General features: G+C 34.8%; 1 protein-coding gene across 1 annotated transcript in view; it reads right to left on the bottom strand.

Moving 5' to 3' along the window:
* Positions 1 to 1,441: 1,441 nt before the first annotated feature.
* NKAIN2 (sodium/potassium transporting ATPase interacting 2) overlaps positions 1,442 to 27,135 on the bottom strand; it is a 1,366,633-nt gene continuing 1,340,939 nt past the window's right edge. Inside the window, exons 6-7 of the mRNA XM_051997681.1 lie at positions 12,801 to 12,882; positions 1,442 to 3,934 (exon numbers count right to left, since the gene is read on the bottom strand). Coding sequence (XP_051853641.1) covers positions 3,925 to 3,934; positions 12,801 to 12,882 — 92 coding nt within the window. The 3' untranslated portion in view covers positions 1,442 to 3,924. The remainder of the gene's footprint in view (positions 3,935 to 12,800; positions 12,883 to 27,135) is intronic.

Here is a 27,135-nt window from a genome sequence, read left to right as displayed (position 1 = left end):
CTGAAAAGGGTCCTTTTATCTTCATAAGAGAAATCATCTTTTTATGTGAATAAAGAGAAAAAGAAGTAGGAGGAAGGAATCAGCTCTTGTTCCTGAAAAGTACTGGGTGGTATGGGCCTGCAAGGTGATGCTTCATTGAATTTGAAGTTTTTTCATGAAACAGAAAAATGGTGGGAAAAAGGAGAGGCAGCCATTCTGTTTCCTGGTGTTCCCAACTTTAAAAAAAAACCCTCAAAAAACTCATTTTGGTACCTTTCACTTAAGGAAGGAGAAACACTATAAACTGCAGAAGTGAACCACGAGAAAGTATCTAAAGCACTTTTGTAATAGGAAATAGAAATGGCTGTTATATGTCTTTATTTGGTAAAAATCTATAGATCTGTACTTTTAAAGGCTGTCATGACTCTAGTAAAGTCTGGTTACCTGGGGACATCAGGATGCACCTCAAATCCTCACACCTGTGAGGATTGAAGGAATGTGGATTTTTGACCCAATTTAATCTTACAAATATATGTGAATTGAATCTTCGGTTCCCATTCTTATCTGGATTGTCATCCTGGCTCTCCTCTTAATGCTAACTTATGATGTTATGAAGTTCTTCAATTTTAAGAAAGCATGGAGTAGTGATTGAAGCCAGAGGACCTGAGTTCAAATCCTGTTTCTGATGATTGTGTGTAACCTTAGCTTCTCTGGGTCACAGTTTTCTCAAATATTAAATGAGGAGGTTGAATTCTTGCTTCTAAATTCCCTTCTAATTTATACTCTATGATAGTATGAATAACAGGTTTTTGGGGTTATCCTCTGCCATTGAAGAGTTAAAGACCTATAGTGACTTAAAGGTAGAGGGTTTCTATCTTCCTTTTAAATTCTCCAAAAATTTAATTCTAATAATTTTTATTTGCTTTCCTCTTCCCAAGGATTATACTATTGCAGTCATTTGTTGAAATGGATATGAGTCCTACTACTGTTAGTCATAATAAATGCATTCTTGTATTGAAAGAGCAAATAAGTGACCATTTTGAATAATCTTCTTGGGTGGCAGTGGGAATGTCTGATCCCTTGCCCAATTTAGTTGAGGTTATTTAATATACTAGCCTCATACTTTTGACAACTGTCAGGTTGCTACTGACTCAAAATTCCAGATGAGCAGGTAAAATAAAATGATATTTTCCAAATGACAGCAAGTCTATTACAGGCAGTCTTATAAAAGAAACCTTTTAGTGTCAGGAGATAATGAAAATACGTGTTACCTATGACTGAGCTAAAATGATGCCATGACCTGGCAATTTCTATTCACTGCTGACACATTTCAGTGTGGTTCAGGACCTTACCATTGCCTTCATGTAAATGTAATAGGATTCCACAGTCTGGTATATTGCCAGACTGCTTACAACTTGTGTGAGAAGCAGCAGGGACTTCAAGAGAGAATTCAGAAACTGAATGGTTTTCTTTTTTTTTTCCATTTATTTTTAAAATGCAAATTACACTAATAAGTCAAAAAAATCACTTCTGTTAAAAATACATTCAGAATTAACAAATGCCAAGTAAAAGAAAGAAAAAGACACATCAGGATCATACCTTTTGCCTTCTGAATATTAGGTTTTATAACAAAAGCCCAGCCTAGAAAAATAGCATTCTTTCCTGGATTTTGAGGAGGATACAGCTGCTGTATAACTTGGATGTTATTCCAGATATAGTCACACTACTGTGCTCAGAATTGCTCCCACGACAGTTCTGTCCACTGAACATTGTTTAGTAGTCAACATCATTTCTTGTTTTAATGTGTGAAGGGGGTGATGGTGACTTGGCTTCAACTTAAAGGAGGACTATGAGGGCCTATTATGTGCTGGGTGAGCATATGTACTCACCCTTACATACATACACATGTACGCTACAGCAAAACCTCATTACGACAAGCATGTACAGGGAAATCTCATAAAAATGTTGTCATTCTGATCCTGTCTTGAATTTTGCGTTTATGTTTTGATGCCAAAAGATCGGCTTGGGATCAATATTTTCCCCTCAATTTGTTATTCAGACATGCAGGAAATGTGCATGAGAAGAGGTTTCACTGAGGAATTTGAGATTTTATATTTTATACATGTATATATAGACACACATGTATAAGCCACTGGAAAAAAATGCAAGTATAATTCCTGGAACCTGTCTTTGTAGCTTACTTTCCAATGGAGGACTTTTGTTCCTCTGTTTTCTAGACAATTTTTAAAATAAATATATAATATATATTTTTTTGTGTGTGATACAGATATCCATGCAAACACAGTAAACAGGACTTGGTTCTGTAGATATGGGCAGGCTCAGGTTCCATACAAGTAATCTCAGAACCTCCACCAAGGAGTAAGAAATAGAAAAAAAAAGTGATTCTTTGCTAACTTAAGCTGTTCTAAACTTGGATTTTACTTGTCCTTTACAGGTGATGGGAGGGCATTATTTCCTCCCCCATTTTCTGAAGTGTTCCAAGGTGTTTCCAAGAAAAGAAACAAGGCCAATCCAAGTTCCTGAAAAGCCTGAACAAATATGTTTACCGCTAATGAAAGCCACATAGTGCCTGAAAAATACAGCTCAAATTCAAAACAAAACAAAATTTCCTAGGAGTTCAGAGTATTCCATAAACACATTGACCTACTATTAAGTTCCCAAAGGCATCTTGTTGCCAACTACATAACAGCACAGTTTTTTTTCAGCCACAATAATACAGGAAGATTAAAATACACACTCTAACACACAACAGATCCCCCAATTACCACAAAGAGATCTCAAATATTTCACCAAGGTAACTATTTCCCCTCCCCACCCCCCACCCACAAAAAATAATCTCATATGCGGAAGTTAGAAAAAAAAGGTTCACTTACATCAGATCTTCCATTTGAATTAGATATAAAAGAGTAAACATAGCTAATACATATTCAGTTGGCCTCTGTTGATAGAAATCTGCAGATGTTTCTGGAGTTAGTAAAAGACATATTGGAAGTTACTTAGAAAAGCACCTAGAGTGCACTAAATAAAAATAATGGGGTTAACGAAGCTGTTTCCAGGAAGGTTAGTAGTTTAATGAGTTTTGCTTTGTGTTTCCCAACCCCCTCCCCCCTCATCATGTCCCTTCCCCACGACCTTATTTAGTATTATAAAGGTTATTGTCAAGATTATTATTGTTATCATTACTTTTTGGCCACTGTGTCGGCTCAATAGTAAAGCACTTCACTGACAGCTGGCAGTTTATCCCACAGAAGCTCTGGAGCTACTGAAACTAGGCAGTCTTGTTCCCTGACATGAAACACGCTGACTTAAAACTTGGTTTGTTTTCCCCAGAATGAACAGCAGCCTGAAGGAAGCTACTTCAGAGAGCCTGCACTGAGTTTCTCTGGTGTGTACAACTTAGATGGGTTAAGGCAAGTATGTACTGTACAGCCTTTAGGGCAAACAACCTGCCGTCTGTATAGACTTCAGTTACAAGGTCATCATGGTATTATTTTATTATTATTATTATTACTGTTATTATTTTGTAATTACACTAAGGAGACTTGGTGCTATCAGGTGAGTGGAGGGCTGTCGGATGATTCTCAATTGGATGACACCATAATTCAGGCTCTCCCATTAGTAGGAATGCAGAAGGTAAAGGGAAAGAATGGGCAGCAGGGGTCACCAACACTTCTCCTTTTGGACCTTCCAAAGGCCTGGCAGGAAATCCAAGACGGGGTCTCCTGGGCATCTGTCTGTGTTTGTTAGGAAGAAGAGGCCAAGTAGAACTAGTTATTTTTGTGTCTCAGCTTATGTTTGGGGGTGGTTATTTTTTATTTTTTTAAACACAGATAAGTTGCTTCTTGCTCTTTGTAAAACACAGGAGGCCATTGTGAAACAAGTTCTTTGAAAGGTCCTTGAGCTGACACACTGAAGTCACATTGCTTACTTGGACCTAAAGGAGAGATGAGGGAAAAAAAATGTTTATGACCAACTCAGAGGTGGATTAGGAGATTTAATTCATCACCTTCCCTCTGTTCTCAAGCACCGGCAGAATAAATGAAGGACACAGCAAAAAGATTTCAAGAAAAGTCTTTTCTTCCCCTCTTTCTCACCCCTCCCATCCCCAAATCTCTTGGCTTTAGTAGTCCACTATTTTTAATGCTGCTGCTCAATTAGGTTAGGAGACAGAATATGAACTCTTCCAGAGGTTCTCTGTGGGAATTTCCTGTATATGAGCCTGTTTGCTGCTGATTACTTCCCCTTATCCCCCTCCAAAAACAAACAAACAAAAATCTATAGAGGAAGGGAAGTCACTGAATGTCAAAGCAAATTACTTTGACTACAAAATTTAACATTTCCAAATGTGAGCATATTCTAATGGAATGGTCTCATGGATGACAGCACCTATCCTTCTATGTGTATTCAGCCCACATAAATAAGGATCTCATATGAGAGGGGAAAATGGCTAAACTGTAAGACATGAAATCCTTTTCTCTCCAGGCTTAACTGAATATAAGCTGGAAGAACACTTGAAGAATTACAAATCAACAAAAGTTAGAGCCACTTTAACCAAGGAGGATCTCTGTACACTGAATGTGGGAGCAATAAAAAGAAAAAAGAAAGGAAAAAGAAGAAAAAAAAGATTTTCTCATTTAAGACATTTGTGGCAGTGTTTTGAGAGTATTGTTCAGGGTCTTAGTCACACAACTCCTGTCATGTTTAATGGAAACCCCTGCAGCTAGAATGACACACAGCTATCAAAGCATCCTCCTCTCAGTCTAAGGAAGCTCATTCTTTTCAGTTGGTATATGCATATGTTTTTACAATGCATGAACAGCCCATATTGGTAAATTGCTTTGATTTGAAAATCTTAAGGTTTCTTGATAGAAAGAAATGCGAAGGTTGCAAGCAGACACAAAGATGACAGACTGGAAACTCTGAGATCCTATGTCATTTTCTGTGAATTAGATTGTATTGGGCTGAGGGCTGAGTATTCACTTGCTTGAACAGACAATAGCTCTCAATTTTCTAGCCTTTCTGATTAGAGGCAGTGTGGTGGAATGGAAAGAACACTGAATCTAGAATTAGGGAATTGGACTTATATCTTTGTACTATTACCAGCTACCAGTGTGACTTTGGGCCAGTCCTCTAACTTTTGCAAGTCTCAGTTTTCTCATTTTTAAAATGAATGGGTAGGATTAGAATGTTCTCTAAAGAGTCTTCCAGATCTAAATGAATAATCCTATAAATAAATACTTGTGTGCTACAAACTTGGAAGAGATACTCATCCAAAAAAAGTACAAATAAACTAATTTCAGAAGAGAACCAAAGAAATCTAGGAAAATGTTAGAAATCAAAATAAAGAAATTCAGATGGTGAGTGTGAATTAGTAGAATAGAGAGAATAAGGTATTCAATTAAATACTGGATTTGACCTAATATACCTGTATTCAAATCTTTCATCAGACAGTTCTTAACTTTTTCATATTGGATAAATCAGTGACTTCAAAAGTATATTTTAACATTGAATTTATGAGTCTATGTGCATAAGATAATATGAATAGTTATTCTGGATTAATTCTCCTTAGACTATAATTTGGAGGATATTTTTAGGAAACATGGAAAGTGCTCTTTATTATGTAAATGTCAAAATCTTGTGTTCTATAAACATCCCCACCTACACCTTGAATTCCTATCTCATGGATGCTGCCAGTTTATGTTTTGGGACATGAGGTTGTAATACTCTTATAGTTAAACTATGCTCAGGTGTCACTAAGGCAAAATCAGTTGGTTACAAGTATATGATCTCATCTTTTCTTCTCTAGCAAATTGTCCCCTTTATTATTATCACCCTTACTTATCTTTTTTTTTTTTTTTTTTTTTTTTTTTTTTTTTTTTTTTTTTTTTTTTTTTGCTATGGGCTGCTTCCCTAGACGCCTACAAATATGATCACATCTCATTCATCTTCAAGAATCCTTGGGTTGATTCATCCATTTCTACTGGCTACATTCCTATACCTTTTCTTTCCTTTCTGGCTAAATTTCTTGAGAAGTCCATAGTCTATTTTTAGTCACTGCCTGTATTCTTTTTCCTCTATGTTCTTCTTTTTAACTATGTAGTTAAGAAATTTGACTTCTGATCTGGCTCTCTCCAAATGATCTCTGTCTTTTTAAATGTTACCAATGATTTCTTACTGAGCATTTTTTACTTTCTGTCCACCATGTGTGGAATTCTTGCCTCTCTCATCTTTGTTGCTGGCTTTCCTGTCTTCAAGTCTCAAGGATTTTAAATCCTACTTTCTGCAAGAAGAGTTTCCTAATTCCCCTTAAAGCTAGTGACATCTTTCTGTTTGTTGTTCAATTCTCATTTGAGTTCTCTTGGCAAAGATACTGGTGAGTGGTTTGCCATTTCCTTGTCCAGTTCATTTTATAGATAAGGTACTGAGGCAAACAGAGTTAAGTGACTTGACCATGGTCATACACCTCCTGAAGCAGACTTCAGATTGGCACATTGTCCACTGTGCCACCTGGCTACTCCTTCCTTTTAATTATGTCTAATATATGTTTTATACAGCTTGTTATATGTAGTGCTTTCATGTTGTCTCCCCCATTAGATTGCAAAGTCCTCAAGAGCAGGTACTTTTTGTATGATAAAATGGTTTTTTATCATACTTTGTATCCTCAGCACTTAAAAGAGTGCTAGCATATTATGTTAACTTAAATGTTTGTTGACTGATTTAATCATATTTAACTCTATTCCACTGATGCAATTATTTTAAGGTGACATGAGGTTAAAGCACTCTGTTACCATTTGATCTTCTATATTCCAGGAAGCCAAAATCAATTTCTTATATTTGTTTGACACATATTCTAAGTCTTTTGTTTAAAATAGAGTGCACAGTATTTTGCCTTTAATGAGCTCATGGTCTTGTAATATGTAGTATGTAAAAATGTAGGTCAGAGGCTAGAATAGATCATCTCTGACATTTCTTTCTATTCTGAAATTCAGTGACTCTAGACTTTTTTATTTTGAGTTGTGCTAATATATAAGTTTTATTAGAATATTTTTAAAGAGCTATCACTATGTTTTAAATGTGGGTGATTCAGCGTTTCATCCACACATACATACATTCACACTCCTAAGACAGAGGGAGCAGAAGCACCAGTACAGAGACAAACACTAAAATTCTGGTAGATTGCTGCTTTGTAGGTTACTCCATCCAATGAATTCAGACTTACCAAGTCATAGATTTGAAGCTGGGGGGAACCATACAACTTTCTCACTTTTTACAAATGAGATAAACAGTAGGTAATAAGGTGCAAATCTGGGACTTCAATCTAAATCTAGGTAGTGCAGAGGATATAGCACTGGACTTGGAATCAGGAAGACTCATCTTCCAGAGTTCAAATCTTGCCTCATATGCTTTTTAGCTGTTTGACTTTGGGCAAGTAACCTAACACTGCTTCCCTCATTTTCTCAATTAGAAAATAAGCTGCAGAAGAAGATGGCAAATCACCCCAACATCTTTGTAAAAGGAAAAAAAAAAACCTTGTAGGGTTACAAAAACTTAAGATGACTGAAAACAAAAACAAAAACACTGAATTGAACTTCTGACTCCAAATCTAATTCCTTTCTCATTGTACCATGATGCCTCTTTGAATAATGCCTTCTACATTTCTACATCTTTGCACCCAAGTGTCCTTTGTAAATGACAATATATTGATATGAATTGTGATAGAGATGATACAAATAAATATTATGTGATAAATATGCTTCTCTTTAGATTATATACTTTTCTTTAAAATTGTTGATATCTTTTGTTTCTATCAATTTTATTTTTTCACATATCCCTTCCCTTATCCTGCTTAGAATATAATATATTCTATATTATATAAATAGTATATAATAATATAATATATGTATATAATACATACTATATATTAATAATATATATTATAATAAATAATAAAAAGATCAAAAGAAGTGACATACACATGCCTATTTTTTCCCACCTTTGTGAAGAAAGAAGGTACATTTTTCCAGCTATTCTTTAGGGAAATATTTGGTCATTTTAACTACAAAGTGTTGAGTTGAAAATTTTTTTCTTTCCATTTACATTGTCATATTTATATAGTCACACATATGTGTGTTTAGGTAGTTTTCCTAGTTCTACTTACTTTATTCTGCATTAATTTATGAATTAATATATGTATATACATGCTTCTCTGGATGTATCTATTTTTTTAAATGATCATCTCTTTACTCACTAACTGATAGACATGAACTTTGCTTCAAGTTCTTTTCTGTAATGAAAGAGTGCTTCTTTGAATATTTTGTATATTGGCATCTTTCTTCCTAAAACTGACTTCCATCCAGTGATAAGTAGTATCTCTGGATCAAAAGCCATAGTTATTTTACTACTTTATCAACATAATTTTAAATTGTTTTCCAAAATGATTAGATGAATTTATAACTCCCTCAATAGTGTATTTAATAGGTATGTATATCTTTCTGTAGCTTGTCCAACTCAATTTCTACCTCCTATCATTTGTGCCAATTTAAGTGTGAATTTACATAAGTGTTTTCGAGTCACATTGAGTCTAATTCATAATAAATTTGAGAAACTTTTTATTTGGTGGTTTATAGTTTGCATTTCTTTTGAGAGCTCTTAGGATCTATTGATTACTTATCCTTTGAGGTATGATTATATATATATATATATATACATTAGTTCAATTTTTTAAAATAGAAAATACAAGAGTATGTTGGAACAAAGTTGAAAATATTATTATATATCATTAACATTTGTTTTTATGAATCTAAATTTGGTATTTTTCCCATTAATTTGTTTCTTCTCACTAGCATCTGTTGATCAGCAAAGAGGAAATTCATATGAATGACTGATAGAGACAATGGGTATCACTAGAGAAGAGTAAGAGGAATGGTTATGTCTGGTAGGTATTGATGGGCTGTTCCTGAGCATGGGCATATTTTCATTTTTTGCTTGGGCTGAAATTATGTGAGATCATGATTAGAGACAGCTTTTTGTGAGTGACATGTGGATGTATTTGTTGGCTTCTGCCTTATGACAGTCTTCCTTCTGTGCATTTAATAAAAGAAACAGAAGTGTGCATATGCATTTTGCCTCTTGCAACACAATAGAATCATTTACATATGGAAGAAAGCAGCACTGAAGCATTAAAAAATTGTATTTCTAAGAATCATCATTCTGGTTTTCTTTGTCTCAACACATGTTCTTATATATCTTTTGATTTCTTTGTGATGCTCATTTTTTCCTTCCATTGTAGCTATAAATATAAACAACTTTTCCCCCTTTTATATTTCTTTTTTTGTATTAAGTTAAAAATAAGGTTTATTGATGCCTATTTTTTTTTCATATTTGGATTTATCCTTTTCTCTCCACCCAATGAACAACATATCCTTCTTATAACAAAGAAAAATATGAAATAAAACTTCCAATTCAGTGTTTAAGTCTGCCTTGTATATGCAGAATTCTATTCCTGCAATTTCCTACCCTTCCATCTGAAGAAAAAGATACTTTTCATTATCTCTTCTCAGGGATTGAAAATGATCATTAGTATTACTCAGACTTTATGGTTGTTCAGGTATATTTTTGTTCATGTTATTTTTATCACTATGTTTTTTTTTCAATTCTGCTAACTTCCCTTTGAATTACTTCCTATAAATCTTTCCATGCTTCTTTGAATTCTTTATATTCAACTTTTTTCATAGTTTCCATTACATTCATCTACCACAATTTATTCAAATGTTCACTAATTGATGAGTACTCACTTCTTTGGTACAATAAAAGTACTGCTATAAATATTTTCCTCTCTTCATTTTCAACCTCCTGTGATATAAGCTAGCAACACACTCTGGGACATTTCTTTTCTATGGGCTTCCTTGAATGAGTGAATTACAAGAACAATGATTAAATAGAAAAGGAGTAACTGCCTACTCCAATGTCATCACACAGGAATATTGTCAAAACATTTTAACCAAATCACATCATAATAATGTAAAAATCCATTGTAGTATTATTTGGTCATTTTCTCAAGACTCAAAGGAGAACATTTTTCCTGTGGAATTAATGATGCCCCATAGTATTGTCTTGATTAATGCTAATGTCTTCTGTCTATTCATGGTGTTAGAATACCTGTAGAATGTATGCTTGTAGAATTAACTTTGGCTTAGTTAGGGAATAATTATCTAGTCTGTAGATCTTTGAAAATCTGTCTCCTTTGTGTTCATTTTGCAGTCCCACCAGAGGCATTACCAAGATATAGAGAGGGAGAAAAGGAAGGAAATGTTAATGAGAACATTTGAGGGAACGCTTAGGTATTATGTCATATTATATTTCATTTGTTAGAGGGGAAACTAAGGCTCAGATATTGCATTATTTATTAGTAGCTTGAGGAGAAGGTTTGGCTAAAGAAAGTAGTTTTTAAACAAAAATCTTTGAATTTAAATTATCTATTTCTGTAGTAAATGTAAGTTTGTTGCAAAATTTTCTCATTATCTATGATTTAAAAACCACATCAGAACAAAGAAACTTCAAAACTATGACATTAAAAACACAAGTTAAAAACTTTATGGGAGTTTTTATTAGAGAAGAATGTTTAGGACCTTAGTTTCTTCATTATGTGAGTCATGGCTATACAGTGGAAACGGAATTAATTGGAGGACATAGATGCAAATCCTTCCTGTAACAACTTATGTGACCTTAGCAAATCATTTTAGCTCTCTGTGCCTCAATTTCTTCATTTGTAAAATGAAAAGATTGAACTAGATAACCTCCAATGTCCCTTTAATTTTTGTATTTAAAATATCATATTCCAAACTTTCTACTCCTTCATAGTGGTAGTTTCTAAATTGTGTGTGATACTAATTGTGGCTTCTCATTACTTGAATGAATACTTTCTAGACAATTGCCACATCTTTGTCTTTGACCTGAAATTCTGGATTTTGATGATAATGTTTCTGGGAGTTTTCACTTGGGGATTTTTCAGGAGATGAAAGATCGTTTTCTGTTTCATTTTTGCCCTATGTTTCTAAGAGATGTATGAAGTTTCCTTTACAATTTTTTGCAATATGTTTAGATTCATTTTTGTTCATAGTTTCAGTAAGTCCAATGATTTTAAAATGATCTCTTTTCAATGTGTTTTCCTGATCAATAATAGCCTCCTTAGTAGTGTTCTTCTCTATTCTTTGATGCCTATCTATTTATTCTTCTACATGGAACAGGACAAATCACTTACCTGCTTAAAAATCTTTAGTGCCTTCCTAAAACAATACTTACTCCAATTAATCTAGTTATCACCTTCATAATATCTCCAGCAAATGGCCAAGAGTACTAATGGGAAAACTCACTATCTCCTCCTGAGTAGATTATAATACTTTTGGGTAGCCCTAATTACTGGAGAATTTTTTCTATATTAATCCCAAATCTGACTCTCTTAAGTTTCTACCCATTGAATCCAACTGTGCTTTGTGCCTAAAATGCATTGCAAATTCCATGAGGGCAGAAACTGGTATATCCCTCTTAATGCATAGCGCATTACTTTATATGAAACAGATCTTTGGTAAATTCTTATTTAATAGAGGAAAATCCTTCAGAAATTCAGTTATCACCACACATAGCATAATGATTAGAATACATAATGGGTATATTGCCTTGGACATTGTAGTCACCTAATAAGAGTGAATAGATAAATGTTTACTGCAATTAATTTGACTTCTTCACTTGTGAGACTGAACAGATAAACATAAGTGTGGCTTCTCCAGTTTATGGTCAATTTGTAGTTTTCTTTTGTCCTTTCCTTTTAGTTTAAAATAATTTTCTAGGTCAAGCTTTTGTATGTTTCTCCCTTCCATGGAAGTTGGTCGATACCAGTGCATATATATATATATATATGTATATATATATATATGGATGTATATATATATATATGGATATAGATCAGTTTTTCCAAGGAAATTTGCCTTTAAAAGGATATAAAATAAGCTCCAATTGTATATCAGTAACTTGGAACAATTGATATAATGGATTGCAATCTGATCATCCTTTCCACATTCAATTCTATTCAATTCCATAGACATTAATAGAGCTCCTATATTTTAGAAATCAGTTTAAGTATTAAGTATTAGGAAATTAAAGTAGTTTGTTATTATTATCATTATTATTAAAGCAGGAACTTTTAAAATGGTACAACAAATTTAATCTGTTTACCCATCCCTGCCCTCAAGGAGCTAGGTGTATTTGACTGAATTTCTGGGCAACTGACATAGCAATGTGGAATTATATAATATTAGAATTGGAAGGCATTTTAATCTAAGCTCCTCATTTTGAAAATGAGAATTCTCAAGCTCAGAATAATTGATAGACTGGCCTAAGGTCTCATAGTTAGTCTCATTGTTAAATTAATCAATCTTGATCACATGCATATTCTTTGGGAGTTCAAATATATAACTGCAATGATAAATGTAAAACAGGGGCAGTAAACTAAATGAATACTTGAGCTGGAGACCTGGCACATTAATAAGAGTAATGCTAACTGTAGGGCTAAGGTAATCATACTTGAACCTCTGATAAGTAACTTTAAAATCAACATTACATCAAAATGTGGCACATCATGCCACAAGAAATCATTATGTTAGAAAAATAATACTGGAGGAGGAAGCATATTGAAATCATTCTCTCAAAAAAAGAAAAAGCTAGCTGAGTATTATCAATTCTGAATTACCTTCTCATTTCTACACATATAAGAAACATTGTAAAAACAAAAACAAAGTACTTACATGTACATGGGCTGTAGTTGTAAATGAGATGTCTTCTGTGGGCCTTGATAGCCATAAGAGTCGAATCCACCTATGAAATCAACTGAAAAGAGAAAATTACATTTTTAGAAACAACTTTTAAGGGAGATAAACAGGTGCAAACTTTCACAGAAATTAATACGGACTGAGCATCTAAGAATCTATTAAATTGAGAGCGACTAATAGTGGGGTATGTAAAAATGGTAGTTCCATCAAGGTAATGATTTTTTTGGTGGTCTCAGAGAACAAATTATAGTTTTACAAGAATTTTCTTACATGTGAGAAAGAATTATGCTCTCATATCAAATTAGAAAGGCCTAATTGGAATTTTTTTCTCAGTCTACTTTGCTGTTTCCTTCATCTCCCCTAACTTCTGATGGAAGGGAGAAACATACAAAAGTGTAAAGAGACTGAAGCACCCTTTAGTTAATAATAATAATAATAATGTTGACAAGGAATTAAAGTATTAAAAAAAGTTTCCATGAAAGTGAAAGGAATATTGTGATTTCATGTGAGGGGGACAGTATAAAGGTTTGCATAGAGCATATGTGACGTTCAACACAAGCTGGCATTTGCAACAAACATAGTAAACATCTGTTATATATTGTAGGAAATTGTAATGCTCCATTTATTTAGCAAAAGGGATTGAATTATGTTCTTCCTACAAAAAAATTATATGCCCTGAAAATGACTGCAAAGTGAAAAGGCAAGATATGAGTAGCCATATCTTATCATATTGTCAGAGATGAGAGGAGAAAGAGGTGAGAAAATCAATTTCTACAGAAGACATTTTTATAGATACTAATAGTTGGAAGGTCAAGAATTATTGATTAAACATAAATGAATAAAACAATTAATTGGAACAATAAATAGAGAGCTGGAATTGGAGTTAGAAAAACCTGAGTTCAAATACTGCTTTATTCTTTTTTTTTTTTTTTAATTTGCTGAGGCAATTGGGGTCAAGTGACCTGCCCAGGGTCACACAGCCAGGACATGTTAAGTGTCTGAGACTAGATTTGAACTCAGGTCCTCCTGACTTCAAGGCTAGTGCTCTATCCACTGTACTATCTAGCTGCCCCTAATACTGCTTTATTCTTTCATTAACTATGTGAACATGGGGCAAGTCACTTAACCTGTGTTTACCTCAGTTTTCTCATCTGTAAAATGGGAATAATAACAGTACCTACCTTCCATGAGCATAATCTTATAACTATTTGTAAAGTCATTATAAGTGCTATTACTGCTGATGTAAGAACCTTATAAGGAAAGTCTGCTATAAAAAGAAGTCTTGCTTAGGAATCATTGGAAACAAATTCACTCATGATGAAAAGAGGCCTGAGAATCCTACTTTCAGCCATTGTAGTAAGTGAGGAATATCCAACATCCAGCATTCAATGTTGTGCTTTTGGAGTTTTTGTACATGCCTAATACTAACCACTTGTTCTCAAAATTCAGGTTGGTCTCCCTCGTATATAGTGGAGGAAGTCAGGAAGAGCTCAGTTTGAAACTTGCTTCAGGTACTTATTAGTTAAAATGAATCTGGACAATGAATCTGCTTAATCTCTTTCAGCTTTAATTTTTTCAGCTCCTCTACTTCCCTTATCAACTCACATTCACTCTCTATTCCAGCTGTTCCAAAACTTTTCACCTCAGATGTTCCATGCCTCTCCTTCCAGTTGCTTTCTCAGCTGAGAATCTTACCTCACATTTTACAGATAAAATTGAGGCTGTGTGCTATGACCCTGTCCCTCTCCCTCTCTTCCCCTCCCATTAGTTGGCTGCTTTTTGCCATTTTCTTCTCTACCTCTGACTCATATGATGAAATGGTCTTACCCCTTGCCAAGGCTAACCTCTCTACCTGTTCAAATGATCCCATTGCATCCTGTCTCCTCTAGTTGATTGCCCCTTCTGTTATCTCCATTCTCACTTATTTTCAATCTCTTCTTCTCTGCTGGCTTATATCCTACTACCTAAAAACATGTCTATGTCTCCCTTTACTGAAGAAAACAATTCTTAATGGAACTTTCCATCCTCATTATCGTTCTATATCCTTTTTGTCCCTTGTTGCTAAACTCCTTGAAAGTTTATTTTCATATTTCAAAATGAAAATTTTGTTTTATTTATTTCTACAATAGGTTTCTCCACTTTCTTTTCTCTTACTTTCTTCTTAAACTTCCAAAGTTAATAATGATTTTTATTGCCAAATCTAACGACCTTTTCTCGATCCTAATTTTCCTTTAACACTGTTCTCTTCTCTTTCATACTCACTCCTCTCAAGGTTTTTGAGACACAATTCTTTCCTGTTTTTTTTTTTTCCTATCCCACTGTTACTTCTTGGTCTCCTTTGCTGGACCTTTCTCCAGATCATACCCTAAAACCAAAGGAATCCCTTAGTCCTAGGCCATCTCTTCTCTCTCTATACTTCCTTATTTAGTGATGTCATCAGTTCTTGCAGACTTAGTTAAAATCATTATGGTGATGATTCTCGACTACCTATCCTGCTCCAATTTTTCTTTTGACTTTAACTCTTGCATCTTTAACTGCCTTTCAGACATCTTGAACTGGATGCCTAGTACACATCTCAGATTCAACATGTCTAAATCTGAGTTCATTATCTTTGCCCCTAAATGCTATCTTCCTTCCCTATTACTGTAGAGGGCAACACCATCTTCCCAGTCCTTCAGGCTCACAACCTAGGAGTCATTCTGAATTCTTTACTATCTTTCACTCCCTGTATCCAAGCTGTTGTCAGAGTCTGTCAATATTTTGCAATATTTTTCAAATAAGTCCCCTTTTCTCCTCTGAAACTGCCACTACTCTGGGGCAGGCCATCATCGCCTCATTTCTGGATTACAGCAAAAGCTTTTTGGTGCATCTGCCTTCCTCAAGTCTCTCTCACTCCAGTCTATCTTCCATTTGGTTCTGAATGATATTTTCCTAAAGTTCAGATCCAATCATAATATCACCCCCTACTCAATAAATTTGGTGTCTTCTGTTGTTTTAGGAAGCAAATACTAAAGACCTTGTTCGGCATTCAGAGACCTTCATAATCTAGTCTCCACTTACTTTTCCAGTTTTTTTATACCTTATTTCCAGACACATATTCTTCAATCCCATGATACCTCCTGGTTCTTCTACACACTTAGAGCTCTGAGCTCTGGGAATTCTTGGCAGCTATCTCCCATGCCTGGAACACTCTTCTTCCACTGTCTTGACTGTTGATCTCTTTGGCTTCCTTTAAGTTCTAACTAAAATCCCATCTTTTAAAGGAAATATTTCTGAACCTTTCTTAATTCCAGCACTTTTCCTTTGTTATTTCCCATTTATCTTATGCGTAGCTTGTTTTCTATGTATTTGTTTGCATATTATCATGTTGGGTCCTCCATGAGGACTCCATGAGGGTAGGGACTGACTTTTGCCTCTTTTTGTATCCATAGTCCCTTAGCATGATGCCTGGACAATTGTAAGCACTTTAATAAATCTTTATTGATTGATCTCTGAAATGTAGATAATGGAACTCATAAAGTTGTTGTGAGGAACATATGTAGGACATTTTCCTAACTTTAAAGAGCTCTATGAATGCTAGTTATTATTATGAGAAAGTAAATGACTGAAAGAATAACTCTTTATCCTTAATCTTTTTAGGGATTATGAAGTTCTAGGAAAGAAACTAAAGACTTTAGGGGCACAGATGGTGTTTTTGTCACTGCTGCCAATTTAAGGAAAGGATTTCGGAAGAGAAAGGAAGATATGGGAAATGAACAGCTGGTCAAGAAGTCAGAGAATAGGATTTGTATTCTGGGCCATGCTTTAAATGCAGGAATTATGGGCTCTTAGCCAGGAATAAAGTATATCTTAAAATTCAGGCAAATCTATCCACACATATCCTTGTAATACATATACCTAATTGAAAGGAGCTTATTATGAAATTGAAGAGAAAGGGAAGACACTGCTCACATATATTTGAATCCATACATAACAATAACACTAGGCAGCACGTGTAACGTAGAGTACTAGGTCCAACACAGGAAGAAGAAAATTGATAGGAGTATTTTATAGGTGAATTTATAATAATTTATAGGAGAAAATATCCAAGAATATTAATTAATACTAAAGGCCTGAGAATAGTTAACAACTTTAGTTAATAATTTAGTAAATTTAGTAATAGTTAATAGTTTTGTATTTCTAATATAAAAACATTACAGTTTCTCCTTTCATAGATTCTTATCAACATGTTCTTCTTTTACACTGCTTATGTTTTTTCTCATATGAATATTTCTTGATTTACAACACTATTCTAATATCCACTTTTAAGTATTACTTTTAATTAATTGTTACTTTTGAACACAGTACTTTAAAAAATACAGTAATTTTCTACTGATATTCTAGTCATAAATCTCTTCTAACAAACTTGGCAATTCCCATTAGATGGAATTTACTTTTTTATGTTAAAAATAATTCAGTTTTCTTGCTTCCACAAGCTTTTTGGTTTCCTGATTCCCACAATCTCTTCTCCCCCTCAATCTCCTTTTGTAGTTACATTTGGCTCATTTTTTTTTTTTAATTTTTTGCTGAGGCAGTTAGGGTTAAATGACTTGCCCAGGGTCACACAGCTAGGCCATGTTAAATGTTTGAGGCTAGATTTGAACTCAGGTCCTCCTAACTTCAGGGCTAGTGCTTGATCCACTGCATACTTAGGTGCTCCAGATTTGGCCCATTTATTATGAGGCACATGGCATGATGGCTATAATGGTTTCACTACTAGGATCATTGCCATTCACCTTAGAGTTGCTCAGGCACCTGAGCAACTTGGTAACTTATCATTAATCTATAGAAAATCCCCTCTACCTGTGTCTTGTTGGGTCTCATTTAGTTTTGGTTTATGCCTAATCCTCTTGACCAGATGTCAGAAAGAGACCATCAAACTCTTGCTTTAGTCTCTGTGTCCAAAAGCCACCATGGCCAAATTTCTGATATCATTTTTCAATTGAGGGTGACCCATCCTTTTCCCTGCTCAGACTATTTCTAATTATATCTATTGATGTCTGCTTGTTTTATTGACTTCCAGACTACAGATTTTCCTTCTTTCTTAGCACCTCACAAGAATTCCCTCTTGACATCTGATACTCTGCAGGATACTTTAACTTACAAATACTAGGCAAGTGATCAGAAACTCTCAGTAATCTAGTTTATCTCTTATGGTTCCTCTTATGGTATATAAGAGCAAGTTCCGCCCAGGTGAGGAACTTTCATTTCTTTGGCCAAAATCCAGACTGGTACCAGGGTTTTTCCTGGACCTTCATTCTACCCCTCTCCCACCAACTCCATCCTCAAAGCTCATAAGCAGAGCCAGTAGGGATGGAATATCTTCCCAGAAAAATTTATTATTCATTCCACTATTTCTTCTTTGTATTCTGAGAATAATGTGACAATATAATGTAGTGACTGATGAAAAAAATCACTCTGGCCTGGATTTTTAATTAAGATGGATAATAGCTCCAACATTTATTTGCCTCAGTCATCTTTCTTGCCTTATTGAAGAGGCTTGTAATTGTTATATTCTTAAAGTCATTTCTTTTTGTATCCCATATCTTAAGGAGGAATATTTAAGTAACCATTCTTTTCTTTAATTGCACATTTTGGCAGTGATTTTCTCAGATTCATCCCTTATGGCTCTGATTTCAATGCTAATTTCTCCAAAGGGTGAAATGAAGTCTTCATTTCAGCATATTGGCATCTTCCCTACATTACTTAGAGCCTCATCAGTGAAAGTGGAAAGCAGATTAAGGATTTAGCTGGAATTGATGTCATCTTTCCAAGATTCTGTCCCTACTATGACAAAAAGGACTGCCCTTGCTTTTTAGCATAGTGTATGAGTATTTGGAGAAACAAAAGGCAGCATAAATCTAGTTTTTACTGGGAGCCATACTTGCTTCTTACCATGAGCTACATATTATAACCTGTACATGTTCTTACAGGTAATTTATTGAAATGAGTTGAAGTGCTGTGAATTAGTTTTAGAAAGTTGCACATGTCAAATTTGGGTCAATAATAGTGTCTGTATAATTTTTAAAACACTGAACCACCTATAATCAATTACTTTACAAACACTTATGACAAAATTTTTTTGCTTTGCTGAAATCATCTCATTAACAAGAACAACAATACCTTCACAGGCATCTTGCTTTAAAGGTTTTAAAAATACTTTCATTCATACTATACTTTGATCCTTATAACAACTTAGTGAAGGAAGGAAGATATGTAATTATTCTTACTCTACAGATGAGGAAATAAAAGTACAGAGAGGTCAGATGATTTAATCCACATCATACAGCAAAGACTAGAGCCAGGATCTTATCCCCTTGTAGTTGATACAAATCATATTTATAATCTGACTTAATTTTCCTATCTATAAAATGGGCATAATTATATTTGATTTCCAAGAGAAGTTATAGGAAGACTAATTAGTTTATATGTGTAAAATGCTATATCCATTTTAATTATTGTCATTTAATAGCACTAATATTGTAGAATTAGGAATTTACTAAGTGGTAGAAAATGCTTTCTGAATAAATATCTTTTGTAAAAACTCTGTCCTGTAGTGAGCTTTCCCCTTCCATTTAAACATTTTAATAATGAACACGGAATTCAGCCAACCCTAAACTATATATTTTTATATGTGTTAGCTGTGATGAATAGTAACATAAAATTATACCACTGTTGTTAATGAAAAAGTCAACAGTCAAGATACACTCATTTGAAGACAGAGGTGGAAAAGACCACGAGGGGAGACTTTTATGGCTATCCCCAGAAAGCTGAACATACATGTTTAGAAGAACCTGATTTATAGGCATTAAAGGAATTTGTGTGGGTAAATGAAAATAATGCCTATGCTTATTATCCCTACAGGAGGGGATGTCAAGGGTCCTTACTGCCAATTCTACAAAAAAGATTTAGAGCATAACCAACCTTAGGCCAGATCACAAAGAAGCAAACTGTATGTGCTCTCTTGCCCCCTGCTACACCAGCTTCATGGTGGCAGTGATTCAGTTGACTATACAAAGCTTGAAGTATCTGGACTGTGCTAAAAGCTCCCCATGGACTTGGAGCTATTTTTCTCTAAGCACAGAAAATGTAGCCCTTCTCACTGGGTGCTTTATCCTGGCTGTGCCTGAAAGGTCACTCCAAGTGCCTTGCTACAGATATGTTCCTGGCAGTAGAGACGTGACTTGACTGAAATGAGACTCGTTAGCTAAATCAGTGCAGATGCTGCAGTTTTTAACCTTATTCATCAAAAATATTTTCTCAGGGTCTTCCTAGGGTCCTGTTTTGTGGATTATAAAACTTTCTCTTTTACTTTGTCCCCAGTCAAGTCTTATTTTATCCCTTAGGCTCATTGTCATACCAAAGCAGAAAAAAACATAATACCTATTATGCCAATGTCTTTTTGATAACCAAAGCATTTCCTTGATAACAGACATTTTCAGTAATTTTCCTATGAATATTTTTTTTAAAGATTTCCCCTAACATTTATTTTCAATTAAAAAAATGGAATTCTGCTCCCTTGATTACTTAGTTTTCTTTGTACCTCCTGTACCTGACACATGGAGACTTCACAAATGTTTATAGATTGATTGATTCCCATAAATAACTGAGTTCAGATTTGTAAAGGCATCTGTTTGCATTTCTCCTATTGACAAGGCTAATTATATTCTATTTTTGATGAAATATTATATTCTTCCAGTTTGGTTGGTGGTGTTCAATTACTTGTGAATAAGGGCAAAAGGTTGAATTTGAGGTTTTCAAAGACACCTTCCAATTCTGTCTCCATTTCCATTTCAGTAAAAATCTGAGACAGAAAATATGGTGGAGGGGCTAAAGAGAGTGCTTAAGAGTTGTAGGAACTCTGTTTAAGTCTCACATCTGAAGTGATAGTGTATCAGTTATGTGAGCATGGAATAGTCATTTAGCCTTTCAATGATCCATGCAACATGTCCTGACATGAATAATTCCTTATTCACTTTGGTAAAGGAAGTTTGTTCTTTAGAGATACAGTGATAAACTCAAAAAATCCATCCAAAAAATAAATGACATACTATAGTTTATCTGGGTAATTTGTTCCTGGAACCAAATTGTGGGAATAAAATGTGATAGAATTGATATTCTTGAGATAATAATATGGGCAGGAGAAGTTTGGACCACACATCTTTTTTTCTTTGTTATTATTATTATTATTATAGCTTTTTATTGACAGAATTTATGCATGGGTAATTTTTCAACATTGACCCTTTCAAAAACTTCTGTTCCAACTTTTCCCTTCCTTCCCTCCACCCCCTCCCCTAGATGGCAGGCATGGACCACATGTCCTTTATAAATATATATACATATACATACATACATACATATATACTTACACACACATATATATGTAGTTGTCAGTTGTTGTTTTAGAGTTATTCTGTATTTCCTAAATATTGTTGAAGGCAAGACCATCCTCCCAGTAATAAGGCTTGTGATTTCAGTGTCATTGTTGATTTCTTACTTTCACTCACCCCATTTATACACTCATACAGCCACCACTTACTTCAGTTCAGGACCTCATTATTTCTTATTTGGACTTACTGCATTAACTTTCTAATAGTTACTTTAAATCTCTCCCTCTCCAATCCAGCCTCCACTCAGCCTGACAAAGTGATTTTTCTAAAGTGATCATGTTATGCCTCCTGCTCAAGGAGTGTTAGTGCCTTCCTATTATCTCTAGAATCAAATATAAACACCTTTGTCATTTTTGTTGTTCAGTTGTTTCAATCATGTATAACTCTTCATGACTCCATTTGGGATTTTCTTGGCAAAAAATACTGCCATTTCCTTTTTCAGCTCATTTTACAGATGAGGAAACTGAGGCAAACATAGTTAAGTGACTTGCCCAGGATCATTAAGTATCTGAGGCCAGATTTTAACACAACTGTTGTAACATGCTCTAGATAGCTAGTTGTCATGAATATGTGTTTCTTTCCTTTCTTTCACCTACTTTGTTATTAAATGATCTTTATAACTTAGATTTTTCATTTTTTCTAATCTTTCATTTTATTCCACCAGGATGCTGGCCACTCTTGTAATTCCTCAAACACAACATTCCATCTCCTCTCTCAATGTTTTGACACTGGCTGTCCCCTATGCCTGAAGTACTTTCATAACAATATCTTAATTTCCCTGAATTCCTTCACATTTGAAAGAATTAGAACTCAAATCTCATCTTCTTTAAGAAAGTTTTTTCTGGTTCCCCCAGCTGCTAATACCCTGCCCTCTAAGATGATCTCAGTTTACTCCACACATATTTTGTATGTACTCAGATATTTACCTGCTGTTTTCCTATTCATTGGGAACAGGCACTATGCTTGTATTTTTTTTTTCCTTTTTTTTATTCCAATTTTATAGTACAATGCCTGGCATATAATAAATTTTTAGCAAATACTCCTGGACTGACTCATCTAATCAAATATAATTAAAGTCTATTTAATTCAACAAACATTTAGTAAGAGCCAACTATTGGTAAGGCATTATGAATACAAAGACAAGAACAAAACAGTTCCTACCTCAGATGACCTGAAGGGTAATAGAAAGACTCATAGTGAATGAATGTGAGTAGGCAGCAGCATATTAACAATCCAGAAATCTCCCCTATAACTATTTGAAGTAGTCATTTAGCCTTTCAAAAGGGAGGTAAGACTCACTACTTCCACAGGCAATCCACTTCACTGCTGGATAGCTCTAATTGTAAGAAAGGGTTCTTGCACCCCCCTTCCCTCATGCTATAGGTATACTGCCCTCTGTTGCCCAACACATTTGTGCTTATGCCTGTAGCATTTGCTTGATAATGCTAGTTCAGCCTTTTGAGGCGAAGTAAAATAAGCCCAAACTTTCTTCAAATGACAGTTATCAAAATAAACTGAAGACAGATATCATGTCTTCTTTTAAGTCTTCTCTTACAAAAGGATAAATAGAGAATTCTTTCCACTGATCTTCCTATACGATGCATAATATCTATCTCCATTCTCCTTACCATTTAGGTCACATTCTGGTTGTGAATATTATTTTTAAAATATTGTGCCTATAACAGAACAAAATACTCAAGATATGGTGTGATCAGTGTACAGCAGGATTTCAAGCTCTCTCATTCTGAATACTATGCTTAAATTAAACTCTTAAATTATTGAAAATAACTTGGAAATAATCTTGCAATGATATGAGTACTTTTTTTTACATTGCAGGTTTAAGGATGAAACAAGAACCCCAAACACTTGCTTATGCATTCATTCATCCAACAAGCATTTTTAAGTGCTTACTATATGTGAGATCCTAAGAATACAAAAATATGATGAGATACCTTCAATTAGCTTGTAATTTACATGCACAGAGACCTGCAGAAATAAAGAATTTTATACAAGGTGAATTTGGTAACTAAGGAAAGCCTGGTGTCATAAAATTGACAACCAAAGGAGAAGCTTTTCTTCAGATGGGAGATTAGCCTTAGTTCTAGAACAACAAGCCCCTTCATAATTCCTAAGTGACTTTTGGGAAGTATATAAGGTCCAAGGGCATGTAGATGAAGCAAGGGACAGAGCATCAGGCTTGGAGTCAAGAAGATCTAAGTTCACATCTAGCTTCAGACACAACTAGTTGTGTGATCTAAGTAGATAAATCATGTTTGCCTCAGTTTCTTCATTTATGAAATGACCTGGAGAAGGAAATGGCAAGCTGATCCAGTATCTTTGCCATGAAAACTCCAAATGGGGTCACAGAGAGTCAAACATGTTTGAAAAAACAATTGAACATCACCAACTATTCAAACTACTTTCATAATAATATGAAGATGTTTTAATTTCCACTATGATATATACTGACATATATAACCCATATATGCAAAATATCTTTGGGGGAAGGGTTTTCAATTTAAAATAAGAAGTTTAAATTATTATAAACTTGAAAATCCTCACCTTTTGTTCACTTCCATCTCTGTTGCACATCGTATACATGTGACTCTTTCACATGGATGGATGGGCTTGTCTTACCCAGAATATCTCAGCACTGCAGGTAGTATAAAACTGGCTTATATACTCGATATTTCCCTCCTCACACAATATCCATCTTCTGTAACTAGCCTGGGCTGAGCTTCCATCGTCCATCCTCCTGCTGTTATTCTTTATGGCAGTACACCTGTGGGTGTATGTGTAGGTATATGTGTGTGTGTGTGTGTGTGTGTGTGTGTGTGTGTGTGTGTGTGTGTGACTGAGACAGAGAGAGGCAAACTGTGGGAGCATAATGAAACAGAGAACAAGAGAAGATTTGTACTCCACTCTATGAAGACATGCATTAGTCTGGAGTCAGGACCCATTAGTGAGAGACACTATCCTATAGCTCCACGTTCTTTACAGACACTTTCAACTGAGCCTCATCCTTTGAGAAAGTTACTATAGAAATTATTATATCCAGGTGGTTGGTTACAGGTAGAGAGACTGAGGCTTAGAGAGATCAAGTGATTTGCCTACAATCATACACCTTAGTAAGAGGCAGTGCTGGATTTTGGATTACGTTCTTATTGAATTCAAGTCCATTATTCTTTCAACTATGGCATACTCAAAGAGATTCAACACTTAGATATGAATGTGGAAAATCACACAAACTCTATTAAGACAATTAACACATAAATGACAAACCTACCTTCAAAGGGTCAAGCATCTGGGTTGACTGTACATGCTCTACTGTCTGAGTAGTTTAAAAATCCACTTGGCTGTATTCTGTTCACTCAAGTGAAATTGCCTTCAATTGGATGTGACAATGCCATTCAGGTGAAAGTGAGGGAGCTGTTGTGACATGCTCTAGCCAGCTAGTTAAATTAGTCATGAATATGTGCTTTCAACCAACATCCCAAGAGATATTCAGAGTGCACAGTGCACTTAAATGTATCAGTCTAAATTAAGATTGGCTATCACATTCCCATATAAATGTTCAGAGAAATCCGAGTATGAAACATGCATACCATATACATTTATGTAGTGCATGAATATTTTTTGCCATGTGATTTGTGACAAGAATTATATCTGTATACATTTCTTTTTAAATATGCAAAACTTATAATTTTGGACTTGAATTAAACATCCTTGTTTAAAGGCAGGTAGTAGCTATATAAGCCAATATGAACAGTGGTTACTACAACATTTTTGTAGCTAATTTGTGAAAGTGGCATAGATGTTTGGTGAAAGCACTTAAGGCAGAGACAGTTCATTTATGAGTAATATTATTGTTGCAAAAATGTAGTATTCTTTAAAAGAGACACATTTGTTATAAAGGCCTCCATGATCCCAGTATCTTTTATTTTTATTCTGTTGGGTGAGAGAGGGTGAGTTGGGTGAACTACTGGATTGATAATGAGCTGAATGGCATTCTATTCCTGGTTTGGCCACTGAATATTACAGTAACTTTAGATAAGTTAAATGACCTCAGTTTCTTAATCTGTAAATAAAGGGTTTGTCTTAGACGATCACTAAATCCCCCTTTACCTCCATAAATCTATGATATTTTATGCTTCCATGAGTTTCCACATCAATGGCAGCAATAAAATATTTAAAGACACTTGTTTAAAAATGTTTCATTTAAGAAAACTCAGTAATGGTGATAAATGGAAATCAGATGAATATAAAGTAGCAAGTTCTTCCCCTGGCTACTACTATTATGCATTGATTTTACTAAACAAGGTCCCATAGAGATGAGCTGCTGAAACAGATTATTATTTTCTTCAAGCATCCATGTTATGTTATTTAGGTTTTTGGAAACTTTAAGCATGAGGGTTCCCAATAGAGACACAGAGTGATGAGGAAAAAAGAGGACTAGAAATGGAGGTGGGGTGCGCAAAGGGAGTCACACACAGTGCTACCTGGCACACCTTTCCCCCTCTACTTCCACAATTGATGTCATTTAGTTGTGTTTATGTGCATGAATGGGCGTGCTTCATGCCTCAGATCAACTCTTGGGAATTCCTTTAACATTAACTTCATTAGTTACGAAGGCAGCAATCCATAACCAATTTTCTTTCCATGTCAGGGTTGTTCATGTATAAACTGGGGCCTTTTGTTGGAAACATTTGCAATTAATCCTACAAACAAAGAAAATGCAAATCTTAACACTCCCTACCCTAACCAACCCCACTGACTAAGGGCCCTACTGCCATCTATTATATACTAAAATGAATTGAAATTCCCACTTTGAGCCTAACCCAATTTTCTAGTGATAATAGGCATGGATTCCCAGAAGTACTCTATGCATCTTGATAGTAACATCCTAATTTCCTTTCCTGGTAAATGTTTTAAATAAGATTTTAGCATCAAAGGAAATTAACCTTTAAATTAATTGTAATTATAAAATGCCATCGCTGATTTTGTCTTCAGCCTAATTACTTACTATTATTTAAACAAACTGCACCTCCTCTGAGCTTTAAGTTTGTTTCTGTTTCACTCTCTGCTACACAATGCCAACCAATCATAGCTAAAGCTTCATTGACTCTGTGTTGGTCCTATAAGCTTGGATAGAGCAGTTCCACTTAAATGTCAACTGTGCTTTTCTTCTTTTCTTACTTTCTTTTATTGAAATAGCACTATTCTACTTGTTCTCTATGAGGAAGAATCTCTGAGATATCTGTAGATATGCCTATATATTTCTCTACAGATATTTATCTCCATCTAAAATCTGAATGGCTTGATCTCAGAGGCCAGTGAGGTGATCATTATTGAGGAAAAAATTATGTGTCTTATACTCAGATATTCAATCTGGGGCAGTTAGGGAGCACAGTGGAGAGAGTGAAGGGACTGGAAGCAAGAAAACACATTCTCCAGGAGTTCAGAACTGGCCTATGTGACTCTAGGTAAGTCACTTAACCCTGTTTGACTCAGTTTCCTTATCTATAAAATGTGCTGGAGATGGAAATAGCAAACCATTTCAGTAACTTTGCTAAAAAAATCTCTACTGGGGTCATAAAGAAGCACACATGTCTGAAAAAAGACTGAACAACAAAATACTTAGATGTAGTGTCCTACTTTTCTAAGATTCAGTATTTCTCAGCCTACCTGCTGTTAAGAGGAGAGTTAAGATCACTTTGCTAAATGAATCACTATTAGAGGTCACTACAAAAACACTTGGAAGAAATGGAGTGAGAACAATGACTGCAATAATGTAAATGAAAAGAACACTTGAAGCTGAACCCTGGATAATTGTCATAACCAATCTTGGTCCTAGAGAAGAGATGAAGAAACATCATTACTTG

The sequence above is a fragment of the Antechinus flavipes genome, chromosome 4, assembly GCF_016432865.1.
Source record: "Antechinus flavipes isolate AdamAnt ecotype Samford, QLD, Australia chromosome 4, AdamAnt_v2, whole genome shotgun sequence".
NCBI classification, from domain to species: Eukaryota; Metazoa; Chordata; class Mammalia; order Dasyuromorphia; family Dasyuridae; genus Antechinus; species Antechinus flavipes.
The sequence above is the reverse complement of the archived record's forward strand: the minus strand, read 5'-3'. Positions and strand labels throughout refer to the sequence as shown.